The sequence below is a fragment of the Doryrhamphus excisus genome, linkage group LG2 (genome assembly GCF_037039965.1).
Source record: "Doryrhamphus excisus strain RoL-2023G ecotype Guam linkage group LG2, RoL_Dexc_Guam_v1.1, whole genome shotgun sequence".
NCBI lineage: Eukaryota > Metazoa > Chordata > Actinopteri > Syngnathiformes > Syngnathidae > Doryrhamphus > Doryrhamphus excisus.
Genome location: NC_136358.1, coordinates 8,473,837 through 8,495,000, shown reverse-complemented (window position 1 = coordinate 8,495,000; position 21,164 = coordinate 8,473,837). Strand labels below are relative to the sequence as shown.

The 21,164-nt window shown below is 41.1% G+C and overlaps 1 protein-coding gene across 1 annotated transcript in view; it reads left to right on the top strand.

The window, feature by feature from the left end:
• pcxb (pyruvate carboxylase b) overlaps nucleotides 1-21,164 on the top strand; it is a 219,111-nt gene that overhangs the window by 6,700 nt on the left and 191,247 nt on the right. Inside the window, exons 2-9 of the mRNA XM_058066386.2 lie at nucleotides 1,468-1,604; nucleotides 4,168-4,261; nucleotides 8,454-8,544; nucleotides 10,782-10,947; nucleotides 11,026-11,171; nucleotides 15,990-16,107; nucleotides 16,430-16,497; nucleotides 17,557-17,640. Coding sequence (XP_057922369.2) covers nucleotides 1,468-1,604; nucleotides 4,168-4,261; nucleotides 8,454-8,544; nucleotides 10,782-10,947; nucleotides 11,026-11,171; nucleotides 15,990-16,107; nucleotides 16,430-16,497; nucleotides 17,557-17,640 — 904 coding nt within the window. The remainder of the gene's footprint in view (nucleotides 1-1,467; nucleotides 1,605-4,167; nucleotides 4,262-8,453; nucleotides 8,545-10,781; nucleotides 10,948-11,025; nucleotides 11,172-15,989; nucleotides 16,108-16,429; nucleotides 16,498-17,556; nucleotides 17,641-21,164) is intronic.

Sequence of the window (21,164 nt, the reverse complement as noted above, 5' to 3'; positions counted from 1 at the left end):
GTGATGCACTTTTAGCTCTAGAATAATTTCTTCATTGATTAACCATCTTGGCTAACATTTTATGGTCGTATGATGTTAACTCAAGATATAAAACCTCTTGACACACCTAATCCATAAGATGGTGCAATGCTGCTGTTTGTCCACATGGTGGCAGCAACGTACCGTCAGGGTCAGGGTCATTGAGAGATATTTTGAAGAAGAGTCTCAATTATTTTATTTTAGTGCCTCATTCATTTTATTTTACTGTATCGGCATCAATAAAGCAATTAAAAAATGTAAGCTGCACTGTGACAGAGACACCTACAGGCCGTCTGTAGAAGTATTTCTGTGTTTTATTGTGTGTGTGTGTGGTATTTTTTGGACAGAATACGGCTACAGAAGGACACCGTTATGGTTTGGTCATTCTTTTAATTGTTTTAAAGTCAGTTAATTGTAGAAAAAAAGACAAATATGTCTCATTATTGTGTTACTTTTCATGGAAAAGCACAGCTGACTTTCATATTAGACAGTCTTGCTGGTTCATTTTCTACCGCTTTTCCTCACGAGGGTCGCGGGGGGTGCTGGAGCCTATCCCAGCTGTCTTTGGGCGAGAGGCGGGGTACACCCTGGACTGGTCGCCAGCCAATCACAGTACATATAGACAAACACTCACATTCATACATTCATACCTATGGACAATTTGGAATTAACCTAGCATGTTTTTGGAATGTGGGAGGAAACCGGAGTACCCGGAGAAAACCCACGCATGCACGGGGAGAACATGCAAACTCCACACAGAGATGGCAGAGGGTGGAATTGAACCCTGGTCTCCTAGCTGTGAGGTCTGTGCGCTAACCACTCTACCACTGTGCCGCCCAAAAAATGACATTATGACACTTATTATGAATTTAATACCCTGATTAGTATTTTGCTGTAGGTGTAGTGTTCCACATGCCCTGTGATTGGCTGGAGACCAGACCAGGGTATACCTTGCCTCTCGCCCAAAGTCAGCTGGAATAGGCTCCAGCATACCCAGCTACCCGAGAGAGCATAAGCGTAATAGAAAATGGATGGATTGGTGTAGTATTCCAAAATCTCGGAATCAGCTCTCATTATGATACATTACACCGTCGCAATCTACACACAAAATAATTGACATTGTGAAATCAATACTTGTCTCAGTGCCAATTAAAAAATATTTCTTAGCAGAGCTAATTAGAATGTGCCTAATGGGGTTTTCAGGTAATAGTGACACAGATAGCTGGTTATTGTTATGACATTTTAATAGATTTGTATACGTTCATGGATATTTTACTCTAGCACAGTCAATTTGAAGCACATAATCAGCATTACCGTGATTATTTATTGATTGCCGCTCATCTAGAATGGGGGATCATTTGCATTTTACGCTGACTTACCTCTTGTGACGCTCCTGTGTGGTGTTACATGTGCTTTTGCTTGAAAATGTCAATGTTTGCTCTCACACAGGATGTTGAGGTGTGCTGCATTTCGGGGGAGCCTCAGCCTGCTCGCCGTGAGGAGGGCGTGCATTCTGTCCCGCTCCACCCATTCGGCACCGCAGAGCGAGTATCGGCCTATCAAGAAAGTGATGGTGGCTAACAGAGGTAAGATGCGTCTTCCTGCCAAGGCTTTGTAATTCAGTGTTGGGCAAATGACAAAAAAGACTATTACAATTCCTTGTACTACAAATTAGTTATAGTTGCTACGGGTATCCTGTGAGGAGCAATGCAAGGTAACACTACTGTATAGAGGTTAGAGAGCCAAATGCCACAGCTCTTGTATGGGAATATTTCGGCTTAATAATGAATGAACAAGGTGAACCCGTTGATATTAGCATTATTATGATGCAGTGTTCCCCCGTTTATTGCAGGGGATAGGTTCCTAAAATAGCCCGCAATAATTTTAAGGCTGTAACACCTCACCATACCCTTTATACAATTTTCTCAGACAGGCATTCAAATTTTCTCACATTTCTCACTTGTTTAAAAAGTTAAAACCTTGTTAGAATTTTAATGATCAACCTACAAGGTTGGACACAATAAATTATAAAGTGACTCAATGGTATTTCACTCCTCTGACCGTGGCTCTCTGTCGTCCTGGTGCCGTTCCACTGTACTGTGGCATTTTTGTATCCTTGTTAAAACATATTGCTCCCGTCATCGTATTTTCCTCCTTACTTCCGTCTGCCGCAATGGCGCCCTTCCTCTTCTGCTTTTTGGGTGTGTGCAGAACATTCCGTGAGTACTGTTGGGGATAAAACTTTAAAAAATACTGCACTACATTCCTGGCAATTGAATATTTACATACATTTGTCTGTACAGAAAGGCACAGATGACATTGATTGACAGGGCACTAAACACAATGGGTGGGTTCTCGCTTAGCCAATCAGGATGCAGAACACGATACATGTTGCAGGGGTATGCTGGAGCCTATCCCAGCTGAGATCTATACCTATGGACAATTTAGAGTCGCCAATTAACCCAACATTATTTTGGAATGTGGGAGGAAACCGGAGTACCCGGAGAAAACCCAAAACATTGATGTAGTGAGGGAACAACATACCGTATATCATATTATCATCAGTGGTGAATTTGGTCTCAAAATAATGTTGACATTTATAAAATAAATTGGGAGACAAACATTCCAAAATGCACTTGAGTTTTTGTGACTTTTGTTAAATTAAAAAGTCTGTTTGTCCAGTCATCTATTTTTTTCATTGTTCTCGTTCTCGTCGACCCAATCTCATGTATCTTGTCTTGTGAGCTGAGTGTCTTGTGACACTCCTAATAGTTACTAGATACTCACTCGACAAAGTAATTGAATTAGTCACGGTATCAGAATGAAAATGCAATATTAGTTAATATCCGTATTAGATTTTTACCCGATCATGTTAAAAATTCTGTATACAACACATACTGTATGTTTTCATTCCACTACAGAAAATAGGTCATGTTACACATATTGTTCTCGGCTGATATCAGTATCGGAGATTGAGAGTTGGACGATATCGGCATATCTGATATCCCTACTGTTAATATACAATATATATTTTTATTTTGTATTTTTTTCTGTTAGTCCCAGCACTGCTAATTCAGTTGGAGTCCTTTTAATTGAAGAAGCTGTAATGCAATATTTATAATGAAAGATGTCTGCAGTAGCATCTTGCAAAAGCTTATTTTCTAATTTGCCTTGGTGTTTATTAATGTTTAGCACACATACTGTTGTGGGCGGCGACACACATTTCTTTTACCCCGACAGAACGCCTCTAAAGACTAAAAAGTGCAGTCTATTACTGTTATTGCAAAAAGCCCAGTTACGTTTTAACGCATATTAGTGTTTTTCACTTTTGTGCTTGGGCCTAAAATGTCCTGAAGGAGTTTGGGATATTACTGGCAATCAGTTATGCTATTAAATAAGCAAGGGGCTCTTTGCATTTTAATTCTTGCTTCTTATGTTTTATATTATTGCCAACCCAAGACAAATTAGCCAATTATGAATAGTCAGATTTATGTATTTCTTGGCCGAGCCTGTTGTAGATCACCGCATCCCTAATCTTATGTTATATTACCAAGTATGGCTATGTGTGCTGATCTCCTGCAAATGATGTGCCTGCATTGCTTTCATGCATTCATTCAAAGATCTATGCCAGTCCCCATGTCAAAGCTCTATTAAAATGCTTTAATCCATCATTGCGATTCAAATGGCTTTTGGACCCTGCCACACACACACACACACACACACACACACACACATACACACATACGCAGAGTCAGGCTTTCCATCAATGTCTGTCCTTCATATCGGTATGATGCGATATCCTGACCGCATTAGATCACATTCATCACACTGGAGAGCACCGGACAGAGCTAGGCTTTAGTGTGTGTGTGTGTGTGTGTGTGTGTGTGCGTGTTTGTAATTTGTAATGAATAGACACAGACTGGATGATATTGGGCCAGTGTTCACTTCAAGCAAAATTATCCTCTCGCTCTGTCTTACCTTTTTGTGCATTTCACTTCTAAATAATAACAAAAAGAAAGAAACATAATATAAAATACATTTGCAGGCTGTTTTGTGCACACCAATGCCTGAGGCCATTTGGCTGATCAGAACAGTCATCTCGGGATAAAAGCAACCTCCAATTCAAATCCAATTCTTGTCTTTGTCCAGGTGAGATTGCTATCCGTGTATTCAGAGCGTGCACCGAGCTTGGGATTCGAACGGTGGCTGTCTACTCTGAGCAGGACACCGGACAGATGCACAGGTACTATGAGTGTGTTGTTATAGCTCTGGGGTCGGCAACCTTTATTATCCAAGAGCCATTTTCCCCTTTCTTCCGCTAAAGAAAAACAGTTTGGAGATGAAAAAGCCAACACAACTTACAGTTGTAATAGTTTTTAATTATACTTGTTACAACAACAAAGTAAACAAACAGAAATGCAGCGTGCATATGCAATGCATGCCAACTAGTGGGATTGTGTACATTGGTTATGTGCGAGGCAAATGTGCAGTAGAGTGAATTGACAGCCTGTTCCTTTTAATTTTCTAGCCAACACTGGGGGGGGGGGGGCGTCATATACGGTATATTTAGCCCCAAATTGTTGTTTAACCCTTAGATGCATGAGTGACTGGACCCTTCACTCTTCCATAAGTGGGTCAAAAATGACCCATACTAGAATCAATGCGTTTTTCAATGTGCCAATTTTGCCATTTTGGTTAGGAATAATCACTATGATATTTTGTATTATATTTAGGACCACACAAGAATGATTTCATGTTAGAAACATCTTAATTTTTCACTTTTTTACATTTTTGAAAAAGAAAATGACCCCATACAACAATAGAAAATGTGAGGATCCATTGTGTGTTGCATAGGGGATGCGTGCATCACACAACCAGAAGATCTTTAGGCCATACTTGGCTTGCACTTCCTGGACAAAGGTCTGGGTCATCAGACATTTCTGACTCAGAGTCCAACCCCGTTACTGTCTCTCCATCATCCAGCATCTGTAGGACCATTTCAGCTGTGTATCTAGCAGCCAAGGCATGGATGAGGAAACAAAAGAGTAATGCCCAACAATACATATAGTAATGTTAAACAGCTAGTGTCAGCAAGTTATAAAATTTGTTGCTAATTTGTTGATAATACTAACAGTCATGAAAGACACATACTCAATATTATATGAAGATAATACTTGTTGTATTAGCACTTGATGTGTAAAATAATCTTCCTGAGGGGTGACACTTCTGATATAGTCTACAGTTAATTTATTCCTGACAGCCAAAGTTGATAAGAATCAAAGGTTCCGATTGGATTCCATAGAAAATGCATGCGGATCATTTTTGACCCACTTATGGAAGGTTGGGGTTGTAACACAAAAACCAAAATTTCTTAAAATGTATAAAAGGTAAGTTAAAAATGTAAATGGCATGATCTCGTAAACGTTTTTTGAGGAATACCTGGAATATGAAATGATAAAAAAAAATCATTACAAAGATATTTCAAGAAAACAACCTGACCGGGTCATTTTTGACCCACTTATGCATCTAAGGGTTAACATGAAAATAATATATTGACAAATAGCACCTGATCTCATGATCTCTTCCATTGTGCACTTGCATCAGCGCCTCTTTTTGCCTCGTGCTCAAAACATTTTTTTTTAAATTTTCTTCTGAGATGTTCCTTTTTTGGGGTATATTCATGGTTCTGTGTGTGGGGGGGCGTTGTTGGGGGGAATATCTCTCTCATACCTCGTCGAATACAAGCAGGCACACATGACCCCCCCCCCCCCCCTCCCTTTCCCTTGCTTATCCAGTCCCCAGTCAATCCCCAGCCAGGATGATTCAACCAAAGCTAACCAAAAATACTCACAAGAGTCTAGGTGACAGGTAAGATCAAAAAAACAAGTTTAGCATGAGAAAAGCAATCACAATGAGCAATTAAGTCCTTATGAAGATTGCGTCCAGGTCATTCTGTCCCCGGCAATAATAGGCACTGCACCAAAAAGCACACAGGCTGCAGCAGACCAACGGGAATTCTGTGATGATTGGCCATTTGACATTTACGGGCAGCGGTCTGTGACAGAATAGCCTGGGTATCCTGCCACACATAACAAGTCCACCATAGATAAAGGTGGACAGATGGGAAAGACAAAGGTGGTTGGTAGCTATAGGCGGTCTCAAATCAGACATACCTGTGGCCCAGTTGATTAGGGAGTTGTTGGTGTATTCAATCTGGGGGAGGATCAGGTGAGAGGATCAGCAGGGTGTTCGGATCTGTTGACCACTTTAAGGATCATATTTTTGCCATGTGAAGGCTGGAGGCCAAAGATCAAGTCTAGTGTGAAGGAAAGGATGTGGAGGGATGTCGAGAGAACGCATGAGTCCTGTCGGCAGGTGATGGGATGTACCTCTGGCGCAGAAAAAACAGGCGATGACAAATATATTGATATCAGCACCAATCAAGGACCATCAAAATCTCTGGGATGGCAAGTCACCTTGTAAGAATATCCCCATTACAAGACCTTCAACCTCAATTCAGCTGGCACAAACAAGGGTCAGACACCCCCATGGAGCACCCCAAACATCCTGATCACATGTATGATGGTCTCCGGGGCAGCATCGCCCACATCAGGACCATGGATTCTGGAGAGAACATTTGGTTTGATATTAATAGAGGCAGATCATGGAAACATGCTTGTCGGGAATTGAGTCTCTGAGGTTCTTGTGATCAGTAAGAACCAGGAACAGGAAGAGCCGCACACTCCAACCGGTGTCTCCTGTTCTGCCGTGAAGATGAAGATTGATGGCCAACAGCTCCCTATTCCCGACATTACAATTTCACTCCGCTGTAGTGAGGCCACGCAAGAAGAATGCACATGGGTGGAGCTCCTGCTCAGCAGGGGAGTGCTGGGAAAGACAGCTCCCACTCTGATACCCATCTCATGAGACCCATAGGTGTATTAAAGGCAGTCTTCCACTCTTCCTCACTCTTCTTCATTCTACCCAAGTGATACATATTGCAGCGATGAAGCTTGGAGAAAACGCTCCCTGAGTGTAATGAGGGAAAAGGCGGAATTCATAAACGCATGCGGGTACTTATTCTTCACAGTAATCTCATTAAGACCACCATAATCAATGCAGGGGTGCTAGTACTTATCCTTTTTTTCACAATGAAAAATCCGGCACCCACTGGTGAGGAAGACAGGCAAATAAGACGGGAAGCAAGAGACGAGGAAATATAATCCTTTAACACCTCCTGTTCCGGCCCAGACACATCCTATAACTTAGCGTTAGATAACGGCGCATCAGGTAGTAATCTGATTGTGGTGGATGCTACATTTACAGTAGCTTTGGATAAATTATACTTGTCAGAGTAATTTGAATGCAGCATACTTTTTGTTTTTACTTGAGCATTTTGAAGAAATGCTTGTACTTGGCTACATTGACTTACATTTATTTTGCTACTATTGCTTGCAAGTGGTATTTGTTTTGGTTTGTCAAAGAGACTTCTGCCTCGGGTGTTGTCACATTACTGTTTTGTTTTTGTGACATTTGACTCCATTTTTATTATCTGATTAACAAGAATAATCAGGGCAAATTTACATTAAAGACATTTAATGGGGTGTAGAAAGTCATGGTGTATAATAAATATTATATAATATATTGTAAAACGACAAGATGCTGACTGAGGCAGCATAATGAAAAAACGGATGGTTTTGTGATGATTACCCAATAATTGTAAAGGCGACACGCCCAGGACAAGGAATGAACCTCCTTGGGGGATTGGAGTTTGACTTTGGCAAACGTGACATTGTTTGTTCAATGTAATTAATATTACAATGACAATAATAACAGGGGAAAACAAGACAGTGGCATGAACATGATTATATCTTGCAAAAAGGGGTAGGCATTTATAAGCTTTTGCTTCAGCCTACTCCTTTTGGTCTTGTGATCAGATAGTTGAATACAGATGTAAACAATGGATGATTGGTGTGGGAGATGCACTGTGGTGTTTCGTGTATTTGCCCAAATAAATAAATAATAATAATAATAAAAAAATGTTAGAGTTGGTAGGTGGTGTCTTGTTGGTTGCACCGAGTGAGTCAGCAGTTTTGGAACTAGTGCGCCTGGTTGGTCTGACGCCTCTGGATAAACAGTGATGTTTATTAAGGTATCCTGAAGGGGACAAAATAATTGTGTTTATGTTGCGACAACGACACAAGTGTAATTGTATGTACACAAGACTAACACGCTATTTGTTGTCTTAATCCAGCTCAGAATGACTCTTCTTGGCTGAATATACCTGTATTGTCCTGCCTCATTGTTTTAACTGCACTAATGGTTTTAGGAAGAGTGCAATTTATCTCATAACAAACAACTGAATTGGTTTGTTATTGTTAGATGAAGAAATATAACACAACTGTTCATTAATTTGATTATTTTTTGCTTTGCAGACAGAAAGCAGACGAGGCCTACCTGATTGGGAAAGGTCTGCCGCCCGTAGCTGCCTACCTGCACATCCCTGACATCATCAAAGTAGCCAAGGTGAAGCATCACTGTTCATTTTACACACAAAATCTATAATCAGTCAGCTTGAGTTCACCAATGGATGGCTGGACATTCTCCTTCAGGATTGTCTGATCGACAACAGAATTCATGGTTCCATTTATCACAGAAAGTCTTCCAGGTCCTGAAGCAGCAAAACAGCCCCAGACCCTCACACTACCACCACCATATTTTACTGTTGGTAAAATATGGTGGTTCAAAACTTCACAAAAGTTCTACTTTTGTGTAGTCAGACCACAGAGTATTTTTCTGAAAGTACTGGGTATCATCAAGATGTTTTCTGTCAAAATTAAGACCAGCCTTAATGTTTTTTGTTTGGCAGTGGTTTTGGTCCTGGAACTCTGCCACGTAGGCCGTTTTTGTCCAGTGTCTTTCTTATGGTGGAGTCATGAACACTAACCTTAACGGAGCCAAGTGAGGCCTGTAGTACTTTGGATGTTGTGGTGGGGTCTTTTGTGACCTCTTGGATGAGTCGTGGCAGCGTTCTTGGGTCATTTTGGTTGGCCAGCCACTCCTGGGTAGGCTCACCACTGTTCCATATATTCACCATTTGTGGATAAGGGCTCTCACTGTGGTTCCCAAAGGTTTAGAAATGTTTTTAGAACATTTTCCACACTGTTGGCTTTCAATTAATCTCAGTTAAGTTATGCCTTAACAGGAATCAGCAATCACTTTTTCACACAGGGCTATGTTAGTTTCTGAAATGACAAAATTAAATGACAAACATGCAAAAACAAAAAGGGGAATTATTGTATGTGTGTCCGTGGCTCCATAGCTCCTGGCCTGCTTCCCTTAACCACATGATGGTCCATGATTATAGTTGGCCTTGCATCCAGGAGCAGATGGTACACTGATGTAAAGATGGCTCTATTCGTCAGGCTGGTGTGTGTGTGTGTATGCGTGTGTGTGTGTGTCTCCCCCTGACCCTGTCATCATTATGTATGCCCTTCCATTCGCTCACAGATAAGAGCGATTGCAACTTTGATAGCATGAGATGATTAAAATGTCTTCAGTCCGTGCATCTTTTCGTGTCATGTCACATGCAAATTGGATCAACTGAGGGATGACGCGAATTCCACCTGATTTTTAATTTTAGACACAATCCGAACGCTGAAATTCTAAAGCATAGCAAGCATATTGATCCTGATTTGAAAGCAGCCCTTTCATTAAATGGGCTAATATATGCAGTGGAATAAGATTCCACCTGCAACCACAATAATACAGGAGTTCTTAAGCTATTTAGAACGGTGCATACATTTGTTTATAAAAAGTTAGTCATGTACTGTACATTGGTGTGCTCTGGTTGGAAATCATAGTATGTGAGCTGTCCCTTCTCTTATACAAATGGTGGACTGTATCTTTTTAGCAATTGTACATTTCACATTTACTTATGCTCTGATTGTACACTTTTCTGTCCACTTTGGACCTTTCACTGTCAGGAGTTGCCACATGAAAGGTGTGAAAGGATGCCCTTATTGGTCTAAATTGTTAGATTTATATTGTATAAAATTGATTAGATTTACATTCTACATGGTTGTTTGCCCTGTGATTGGCTAGTGACCAGTCCAGGGTGTACCCCGCCTCTTGTCCGAAGACAGCTGGGATAGGCTCCAGCACCCCCCACGACCCTTGTGAGGATAAGCGGTAGAAAATGAATGAATGAATGAACTATACATTTAATTTTGTTTTCATTTTATTGTTGTTTGTACTGTGCTGTCTGTAATTCTGGTTGTTGCAGCGAAGTCATTTCCTGTAAAGGATCCATAAAGCAGTATATATTTTCCTCAAATTGGAGCCTTATTTTTTTTTCATTCATTCATTCATTTTCTACCGCTTATCCTCACAAGGGTCGCGGGGGGTGGAGGTGCTGTACCCTATCCCAGCTGTCTTCAGGCGAGAGGGGGGGGGGGTATAGCCTGGACTGGTCGCCAGCCAATCACAGGGCACATATAGACAAACAACCATTCACACTCACATTCATAACTATGGACAATTTGGAGTCGCCAATTAACCTAGCATGTTTTTGGAATATGGGAGGAAACCGGAGTACCCGGATTAAACCCATGTATGCACGGGGAGAACATGCAAACTCAACACAGAGATGGCCGAGGGTGGAATTGAACTCGGGTCTGTGAGGCCTGCGCGCTAACCACTCGTCCGCTGTGCAGCCCCCTTATTTTTATTACAAAAATAATTTTCAATTTACCTTTCCATAGGACAACAACGTGGACGCTATCCACCCAGGCTATGGCTTCTTATCAGAACGTTCAGACTTTGCCCAAGCCTGTGCGGATGCTGGGGTGATGTTTGTTGGTCCCACCCCAGAAACGGTCCGCAAGATGGGAGATAAAGTGGAGGCCCGCTCCCTCGCCATCAGCGCCGGTAGGAAAAGGGTACAATATTGTACAGCCAGGAAAATGTTGTGCACTTGATCAATGATGCATGCTTGTGTCTTTCAAGGTGTACCCGTGGTCCCGGGCACAAACTCTCCCATCTCTAGCCTGCAGGAGGCCCAGGCCTTTGCTCAGACCTATGGCTTTCCTATCATCTTCAAAGCTGCATACGGAGGCGGCGGCCGTGGCATGAGGGTCGTCCGAGAGTACGAGGTGAGCTCCTCTAGTCCCCTGGCGACATGTTTGCTTTTTATATTCATGATATTTGTGTTTTGTGTGGAATTGCTTGGATATTACAACTTGGTCGTTTATATCCACCCACCCTATGCCTCCCGGTCTGTTGTCTAAAATTGCCTCCAGAGGCGCCCCCAGCCCGCATCGCCAGCTATAACGTTCCCATCCATTTGCACCTTCCCAGGGTGCCATTACCGGAATGTGTCATGCAACTCATCCAAATGCAGTCAACATAAGTGTAATTATATTCCCACTGTAAACAACGTAAGTGATGTTTACAAAATGTGTAAATCTCCATACATATAACTTTGTAGACAGGTATGGCGCTGCTCTACTCCCCTTCCATCTGCAAATGCTTCTCTGACTGCCTCAGTCCTCTTTACTTCTCCCAGCAATTTGTTTTATGCATCTTAGTATATCAAGTATAATTTTGTTTCTGTTGTTAATGGTGTGGGGCGCATTTCTGCATAACAAAGTCAATGCAGAGTGATGCATTGTTTTCCCCTTCAGTGCAGGTGGGACCAAATTGAGTCCGCTCCTTGTTTGAGTATTGCTATAATGTCCTTGTGCTGCATGACTCCATCCAAAATGTGTAACTCAAATGGTAAAATGACCTCCCGCAGGCCCATAGACGCCTGCGTGCTGTCGCTGCACATTATTTCATCGAGAGCCTGGCTGCAGCTTCTTATGCTTTTTGCTGCGGGGGAGTGTGCAGTTGTGTTCCCCTGTGTGTTCCTGTCTCTCAAATTTTACCTTGTCTAGCTTTTTTTTTTTATAGCAGACAGCTGTTTTTTGTCCAATCAATTGTCTTGCTAACATTTTATTTGTATACAGTGATTATATTAATTGTATAGTTTTCTAGTTGCAGGAGCGTCACTGTGAATGTCGAGTGACCACATGGTGATTTATCAACAAGTACTGTATATAGTACAGCACAACAAGGGAGTACACACAGACGGATACTGACCAGTCACACTTCAAATGTAGCTACTGCCATTGTGTGGCGTTAACATAAACTATTTACATTAGTTACACTAATTAGCTTTTTTTTGGTTTTCGCCTGAGTGGTTAATTGAAAGCAATAATTGGAGCAACAGCAACAGCTTGTCTATAGTTACAGTTAAGCCCTCAAATGCAGGGTTTCATCAACTTCCCGGCTGAGGTTAGCTGGATTTTTGAGTTGGCCACCATTAGTTTGCTTCTTCAATGTTGGCATTTATTGTTTTATTTACCTGACTGGTTGGAGTCCAGCGTCGTGCGTCATAAACAAGGACACGGGACACTCTGCTCACCGTGAATCCGGTGGTGTTTAATTCTTTGCATGATAGGATGGTGTTACAAATGTTTCAGCCAAACTTTCCATCGCCGTCGCACACGGCCGTTGCATGAAATGGATGCATACAAACTCTTCCTGCCGCTTCTTCTTCATGGGTGTCGACTTCTTATTGGTTGGTGTTTTGCAGCCATTACTGCTGCTTGGCGAGCTAAACACCGAATTTAAGTATAGAAATATAAAACCATGAACGATTCAGGGAAAAATCAGAATTCCATAGATTCCCAAACCTAGCGATGGGGCAGATTCATAAATAAAACCCTGGTGCAACATCGGCAAATGCCAATCAATGCCTTTCAAAGCTGATCACAAAAAACGATCACCTATGGACACACAGTCTGCAGTATGGGCAGTACGTATATTGTCCCCTCTTTCTTTCTCTCACACTGCAGAGGCGTACGGCAACAAACCCCAAATAAACGTGTCTGCTGTGCGTTTTGTGAGTGTGATGTAATGTTTGCATCCTGTAATGCCATGCCATGAAAAAATATATCACGATGGGAAGCACATCAAAAAGCTTCAAAAAAGGCCACTCTCCAAAAGTGCTGTAAAAACACAACAGATAAATATTTTTTCAACTTCTTTTGCTTAGCTCTCTGAATCTCCCAGCCACTCGGACTGTGAGCATTGCTATTGTGAATGAAAATACCAGTAATCGTAATATGGGAGAGGCAGCGTGCAAGGCATCATTACACACGCACACACTTTAAACCCTACAATCCAACCTGGCTAGGTGTTTCCAGAATCTGTGTCAGTGAGTGACCTGTGGATGTTTTTTTTCCATCAATCCGCCGTGCAGGATCTCCACCTCTGATTGCAGACGCACTGGCAGCACCTACCTTCCTGGTGAAATACGCATGGGTGTCCAGTGTGTGTGTGGCTCACTGCAGAAATAAAATAACATAAATTGCCTTTGTAGAAATGCCATTTTTATTATCAGATATTATCATAACAGTGGTTTATTTGGTCTCAGTATAAACAATGATATCCTTTAGCTCCAGTTTGCGAGGCAATAGGCATTTCAAAATCTCCCTGTATGTTTTTGAGACTTGACTAAATAATGTTTCATGGGTTGGGTGCCTTGTCCATCTTATTTAATGTCTAATTATCGTTAAATATCACTAGATAATTACCAAGGATGCTACCATCAGGGTTTTATCCTGCCGATTATCCAGGACTGAAATCACCCGATACCCATCACATGGATTAATTATACATTTTTCATGTTTTGCCCAAATTTTTATGGTTCCTTTTTTCATATATATTGGAAAAAATAAAAATCATGTTGGGGCTCTGCCTTTTTTATTTTTAAATAATTACCTATTTTTAGGACCCTTGTAATCATCCTGACTTTTCTCCCCTCTACACCACCCCTGACCAATAGCACTCATCATAAATACATTTGATAACAACGGACAGTGACTCTCATTGTGGGGAGTTGTGATCACACCAGGAGACCAGCTGTTCCACCTCGCATCTTTAAGCAGATTCGTCACTGTCACTGATGAGACCAATGACAGTGGTGTCATCTGCAAATTTCAGCACTTCCACAGATTGATCGCCTGAAGTGCAGTCATTCGAGGAGAGGGAGAGGAACAGTGGACACACCCCTGGGGGGGGCACCGATGCTGATGGAGCTCGATATGGTGCTCCCCTGCTACATCCTCTGTCTCCTGTCAGTCAGGAAGCTGTTCATCCATTGACAGGTGGACAGATGGACAGGTGGTGGTGGGGGGGGGGCTTTTGGTGAAGGATGTCTGGGACTATAGTATTGAAGACAAGTCCACAAATAGGATATGGGCATACAATATAATAGAATTCAACGAATTTAAGCCATTTTTCTGGGACCGTTATTTTGTTCATGTTGTTTGACAAGGATGTCAAGGGCAGTGTTTTTAAAGTGTTTTTGTCTTTGGGTTCTTGAGAAACGATGAGAACTTGGGTCTCCCGAGCTTCATGACTGCCATCCTTTTGTCAGATTGAGCTTGAATAAAGTCATTGGACATCTAATTAAGACCCTTGGCTGCATATATTTATAATCCAAAGGTCAAACTTAATAATGAATAATTCCAGATTGCAGACATACTGAGCAAGTAAGCTTGTTGCTGTGTGGAGCTCATCCTCACTTGTGGACCAACATCATTATCGCATTTATGCTAATTTATGGGGCATCGCTACAAAAGTATGACTACTGTAAATTCCGAACTATTCAGCGCACTTGAATATAAGTCGCACCCACCCAATTAAAAAAAACAACATTTTTACAGCCAATATGCTGCACTTGTCGAGTTGATTCAATTTACTTAAGATTTTTCAGATCAAAACCCGATCACTACATAAGACTTCAAAACCCAATCACTAATTGACTGCTCCAATTCTGAAACTGCTCTCTTAGCATCATGGGAACTGTAGTTCTTTTAGCCGCAAATTAGCCACAACAAATTAAACCTCAGGGTTAAAAGCATGTGATAAAATTTGTGGCTTATAGTCTGGAATTTACGGTAAAGCTCAAAAACATTTTCATCAAAATAAAATGGTGACTATAAAAAATAGTTTCACCCCAAATTTTCCCATACTATGGAAAATCATGTTGGAATTTTACCCATCAGCCACAATCCTTAGATGAGACAGGAACAAATGCCTTTTTCTTTTGTCTATTGAGATATACGTATATAAAAGACCAGCTAAAAAAGAGAAAAGATGAAAAGAGAAAGTATTGTGAATGATGGGCAAAATTCCCCCAAAAGTGTTTTTCCTCTAACTGTATCTATTCCCTATATAGAGGTCAAATAAAAACAGTGTTGATCTTCAGAGCGAGACAGGTGAGAGCCCCCCCAGAATGATTGCTGCTATAAAAATGCCTTATGTGGAAATATAGCATCCACTGCCGGTGGAACTTCACTGCTGCCTCTGCCTGCGTGGTTTTCTATGCGACTGCTCCACAGATAAGCTTGCATTAGAATCCTAACTACCTTTTCTGAGTCAAATTAAGAAGCGCTCATGTCACATTTATTTGACGAAACCACCTTGTGGCGCCGATGACACGGCGCCGCCTCCAGCACAGGGTCATTTTGCCTCCCTTTGAGATGACAGCTAGGGTTGGCTCAAGTATCCTCTCTTGAGGCACGAGCACGGTGAGTCAGCTCTCCTATCCCTCGCACTCTTCCTCCAACACGATGGCCCGGCAGGATGTTGCAGTCTGACAAATACAGATTGAGTCATGACCTTGGCTTGCCCTTGTGGTTCTGTGCAGCGTCTTCTACACATAGGTTGTTTGCAACAAATTTTCTGCTAAAGGAAGCAAAGGAAAAAGGGAAGTGACAAGGTGGAATCCAAATAGGGGTCGATATCACTGATGTGTTAAACGGAAGAATGTATTACAAGACAAATTTGTTTATGTTTATTGTGCAATGCTATAAAATGATTGAGCTGACGTTCATGGATTTCCTTTCTGTCTTTGTCAGGAGCTTGAGGAGAATTACCAGCGGGCCTACTCCGAGGCTTTGACGGCTTTCGGTAACGGAGCTCTGTTTGTTGAGAAGTTCATTGAAAAACCAAGACACATTGAAGTGCAGATCCTTGGTAAGTGCATCCATTGTGCATCGTGCAAATTAACTGCTGTTCATTACGTCCACAAGACTCATGGAAGTCCTTCAGCTGTGCCGCGGCGCTATAGAGGACATGAATGAGATTCATTGGCTTCATTATCAGAAATGCAGATAGAAAGTCACAATTTAAGGACGACAGTTTGTTTGTTCTTTTTTTTTTATGATTGCAAAGTGTGTTTGACCTTGTCTACATTTACATAGGACACTATTAAAGCATGTTTAAGCTAGAAAATACTATTTATATTAAATCTAGCCTTCAGCATTCTTGTCCTGCTCTGGATTGTGTCTGTCTGCAGGGGATAAATACGGTAATGTTGTTCACCTCTACGAGAGAGACTGCTCTATTCAGAGGCGACACCAGAAGGTGAGAAGACATTTTGTTTGTTCTATACAACACACATTAGTACCGAGTGCAGAAATGGCACTTGGCAGCGCTTTGTCATGCTTGTATTAATGTAAAACATCATAAGAGGCTTTTGTCTTATAATGAGCATCCACTTATGCAACATTTTCATATTTGAGTTGATTACGATAATAAAGATGTCAGGTCTATAAGTCGGAGGTGCCATCAGTCGCAGGGCTAAGAGGATTATCCTGCAATAAGAAAGGTCTTAATGCCGTTATCAGCATCCGCAGCACTTATATAATTCTCCAGCAAATCAAGTCTTGGAATTATCTTGGAATTAATTCTCATCCATTCGGCAGCACGGTGCTTTTAGATCCTCCAGTTGTAGTCCAATTAATTTGGCGCTACAGCATGGCTTGATGGACGCAATTAGCAAACATCTGACTCAGGCGTGTCGCAGCAAACTTGCAAAATGTCGCCTCATCCTGTGACAATGCTTTCATCAAGCCTAAACCAATTAGCATCTGTCAGCTGTGTTTTTTTTTGTATGACTTTTGCGTTTTAATCAACTTGTAGATAATAATCTTGTTATTGGGGGCCTGCTTTACTTGTGGAAGAGCTGCTCTTTGCTTCTGCGTGACTCGATCTGCCATTTGCCCTAAATCTAATATCTCTCTCTCTCCTTCTCTCTCTCACATCAAGAGTTGCATGTTGGGAGAGATTTGGAATGGTGGAGCACTGACGTGATATTCTTAGTCCCCCTGTTTTAGGAGTGAAATTCCATACTTTAAGTGTTTTTCTTTTTCATTGGGGAGGAGGAGACATGATACAAAAATTGACTTACTACTGTGTCTTTTTCTTTGTGTTATGTTTTTTGAGTTCAATTCCCTTGGATACCTAATTATTACATTTGCTCCATATTTTAATGGTACCTTTTGCCTTCTGGTTAAAAATATTACTTTTATTTGCAAGATAGTTATAAAACACACAATCGTCCATAATAAACACACATTATTCTCACCTGTGCTATGCTATGAGAAGGTAACGGTCTTAACTCTGTTACTGCTTGTCGTACAGGTGGTCGAGATCGCGCCAGCTTTCCAACTTGACCCTCATCTGAGAGACCGACTTCATTCTGATGCTGTCAACCTTGCCAGACTGGTACGTGTTTAAACACCGCCCCCAGCTCCGGGTTAAACATAATCTCTTACTACATAAAAAATGCATTGGCAGGCTGTCAAACACATGCCAAAACAACATGGTGCGCTGTAACCCCCAACTGTACCTATTGGTTTTCTCGCCTACAAACACAAGTTTTTTAACAGAATGCCAAAATTTATCGTAAATATTAAGTTTGCTGCGGCAAGAGAGTCTTGCGTCTTCATCCGCTGTGGGAACACACAACAATGCACAGTGATACGACAGGACAGAAAGCAACACTGAACAATTCTGAGGTTGGATTTTTCAGAGGAGGCATTTTTGTGTTACTCTTTTGAATGCATATTGTTTTGAGACATCAAACTCTTGACTGAATCCAACCAGAACTCGGCTCAAGGGGCGAAGTGGTAAGGCACTGATGATGGGGATGTCATACAACTCCAAAAAATCCAAAATGTCCCTTCAAAGTTACGTGGTGTCTTTGAACGCAACCCTTTGTGGCTCATAACAATGCGAGTAAATTGTGTTCTTCTAATATTAAAAGACTATTAAGACTATTAAAGAATATTAAAAGTGTGAGGAAAAGCTTCATTTGAATTTTCAGTTCATTTGGAGTTGTTAATACATACTATATAGAATTGTGTCCTGTACCACCAAAATACCACCATAATGGCAATATTCAAGATAAATTAAGATTAATTTGATTAAAATATTTAATCATTTGACAGCCCCAGTTAGCTGGACCAACTTGGTCAACTTGAATGTTAAATATTGACCCTGCAACTGAATCCTGGTGTGAACCACAGGATGAGGCAACAACATTTTTTGTTTTGAATTGAGGAGAAATGGCTGCCTGAGAATTGAAAGCTTTTTTGACAAGGGCATTTTGTGGTTTGTATTTAGTCCCCCATGCTATTACTGACTGTGTGAAGCAAGCGCCCGCGTGTGTGCATCTGTGTGTGTGCATGCTTCTTAAGACTTTTAATACATCCCCCACCTGCGATAACGCGGGCAGACTTTTAATATGTTCAAAGCAGAATGGATATATGCGGATTTTGGAAGGGGCACTAAATGACATCACGGCTCCCTGACATTGGCCAAAAGTAGCTGTGACAGCATCACTTAAAGAGTGAAAGAGGATTTACTCACCAAGTACACAAAGAAAACCTTACGTAAGAGAACTCCCGGCACGGGCCCTCATGTGACCTTTCTTCTCAAGCTCTCGACTTTATAGTGCCAACGTGGAAGTCCGCTACCCAAAACAAGTGCCGGACACAAACCCCGCGTTGATCCTCTACCATTAAGTGCTCTCAAAAGGACACCGACTGACTTAGAAGGTCATGTCTCAGCTGTCGCTGTGAGAGCTTTTAGTCATACGGAGGCCGAAGATTACTGTTGTTTAGGATGCTTGTGTACTGACACACACTTGCCTGCATGTACGCGTGCCATTTTTGTTTGTAGAGCAGAGCATATAGAACATTGCACTACTTCATTGCACTATTGTACATATTACTGTAATATCTTGTTGCATTCATAGATCATACTGTTTATAATTTATATAATCTGCAATAACCGTACTCTAGTCACTTCATTGCAAAACTGTACATATTACTGTTATTATATATTGTCACATCCATACTGTTTATAATCTGTATAATCTACAATAGCCATATTATAGTCATTTGTATCCCTGTACATATCCTCACTGTATTATAGTCATAGCCTGTTATAGTTTTTTACATAGATCTGTCCATTTTTTTTCTACATTTACTTACTACTAAGGTACTTATAAAATTGCACTTCTGGTTGGATGCTAGCTGTATTTTGTTGCCCTGTACCAGTGACATGAGCAATAACAATAAAGTTGAATCGAATCGAAACTAAACTAAACTAAACTAAACTGAATCTAAACTAAACTGAATCTAAACTGAATCTAAACTAAACTGAATCTAAACTCAACTGAATCTAAACTGAATCTAAACTCAACTGAATCTAAACTGAATCTAAACTCAACTGAATCTAAACTGAATCTAAACTCAACTGAATCTAAACTGAATCTAAACTGAATCTAAACTCAACTGAATCTAAACTGAATCTAATCTAAACTGAATCTAAACTAAACTGAATCTAAACTGAATCTAAACTGAAACTAAACTAAACTGAATCTAAACTAAACTGAAACTAAACTAAACTGAATCTAAACTAAACTAAACTGTACACTTCGACTTGATACTGTCAGCCAGCATTAATACTGATTCATTTTTTGTAAACAACAGTACGGATGTAGTGTAACACGCATGAATTTCACATCGATAGTTTTGCAGCGCTCATATTAATTTATAGAGACGGATGCTGCTACTGCCACCTTCAGGATGTTGCTTAAAGCTATCTGTTACCACCAATGTATTAAGATACAAAACTAATTGGACACCCAGGTGGCTATTTGAGATTTGAGATGGTTAACTCAATGGAGGCACTTATTGTAGAATTGATGGTGTATACAACGTGCATATATACGTCTACGCAACACACACCTGCCCTAATACACGTCCCAGTTAATGCAGGTGTTTTTTCCACTTGCAAATGAGGGTGAAAGGCTTGCATAGTGGAGCCCTACTTTGAAGGTCTACAGGGAAGGCTCCTACTTGAGCGCTGAGGCCAACTCACTCCACAGATATGAAAAACTGCTCCCTAGCAACGCTCAACTTTTACTGCATTTCCGTGTGTGTGTGTGTGTGTGTGTGTGTGGTACAAGGTGACATTTTGAATGTTTTGTGCACAACACAAAACAATGAGGTTCTCATGAGCAGCAATTACAGCCTTTTCATCTTAACCAGCATGTCTTTGGGACATAATGGCAGCGTTATGGACATCAACCAGCTATTGTGTCGCACACACTCCATCTCTTATGTTTGCACTCAAAAGGTCTCACATGCCGATCTTGATGGTGGCGCAACGTGTGCTCTGTCGCCATTCATCTCAGGACGGCGGCCATCTTCCTTTATCATCAGCCTCGGAGGGAAACAGTCTTTTGAACTCACTGCAGACTCCAGAGCTTTTCTGTCTCTTGTAGTGCCAGACAAAAGTTGCCTGTCACTTATAGCGGCCGGACTTCAGCTCTTGGTAAAACAGATGAAAAGGGGTTTCAGCGGGAGATATGAAGATAAAGCTGAGGAGGAAATCAAAGATGTTATAGACCATGTTGAGTCTCTTTTTCTTGTTTTTCGGCTTTGTTGTCACTTTGCCTTTTGTGTTTTCATGGCAAGCAACATTTTGCTACTCAGACCATGAAGACGGAGAACCACTTTTGTATGATATTTTATAAATGTTATAAAGCTCGGACATAAGCTCCCTCTGGTGGACACAGGCAGCTGAATCAATCATTGCAGCACCCCAGCAGCCTTGGCAAATTAACTGCTCTGCTGGGAAGAAAAGCATTATGGGAAGGGGTTAAAATAGTTGTTTTTTTTATTTTCAAACTGGTATTGGTATTATCTTGTATATTTCTTGGCTACCTTCTGAGTGTT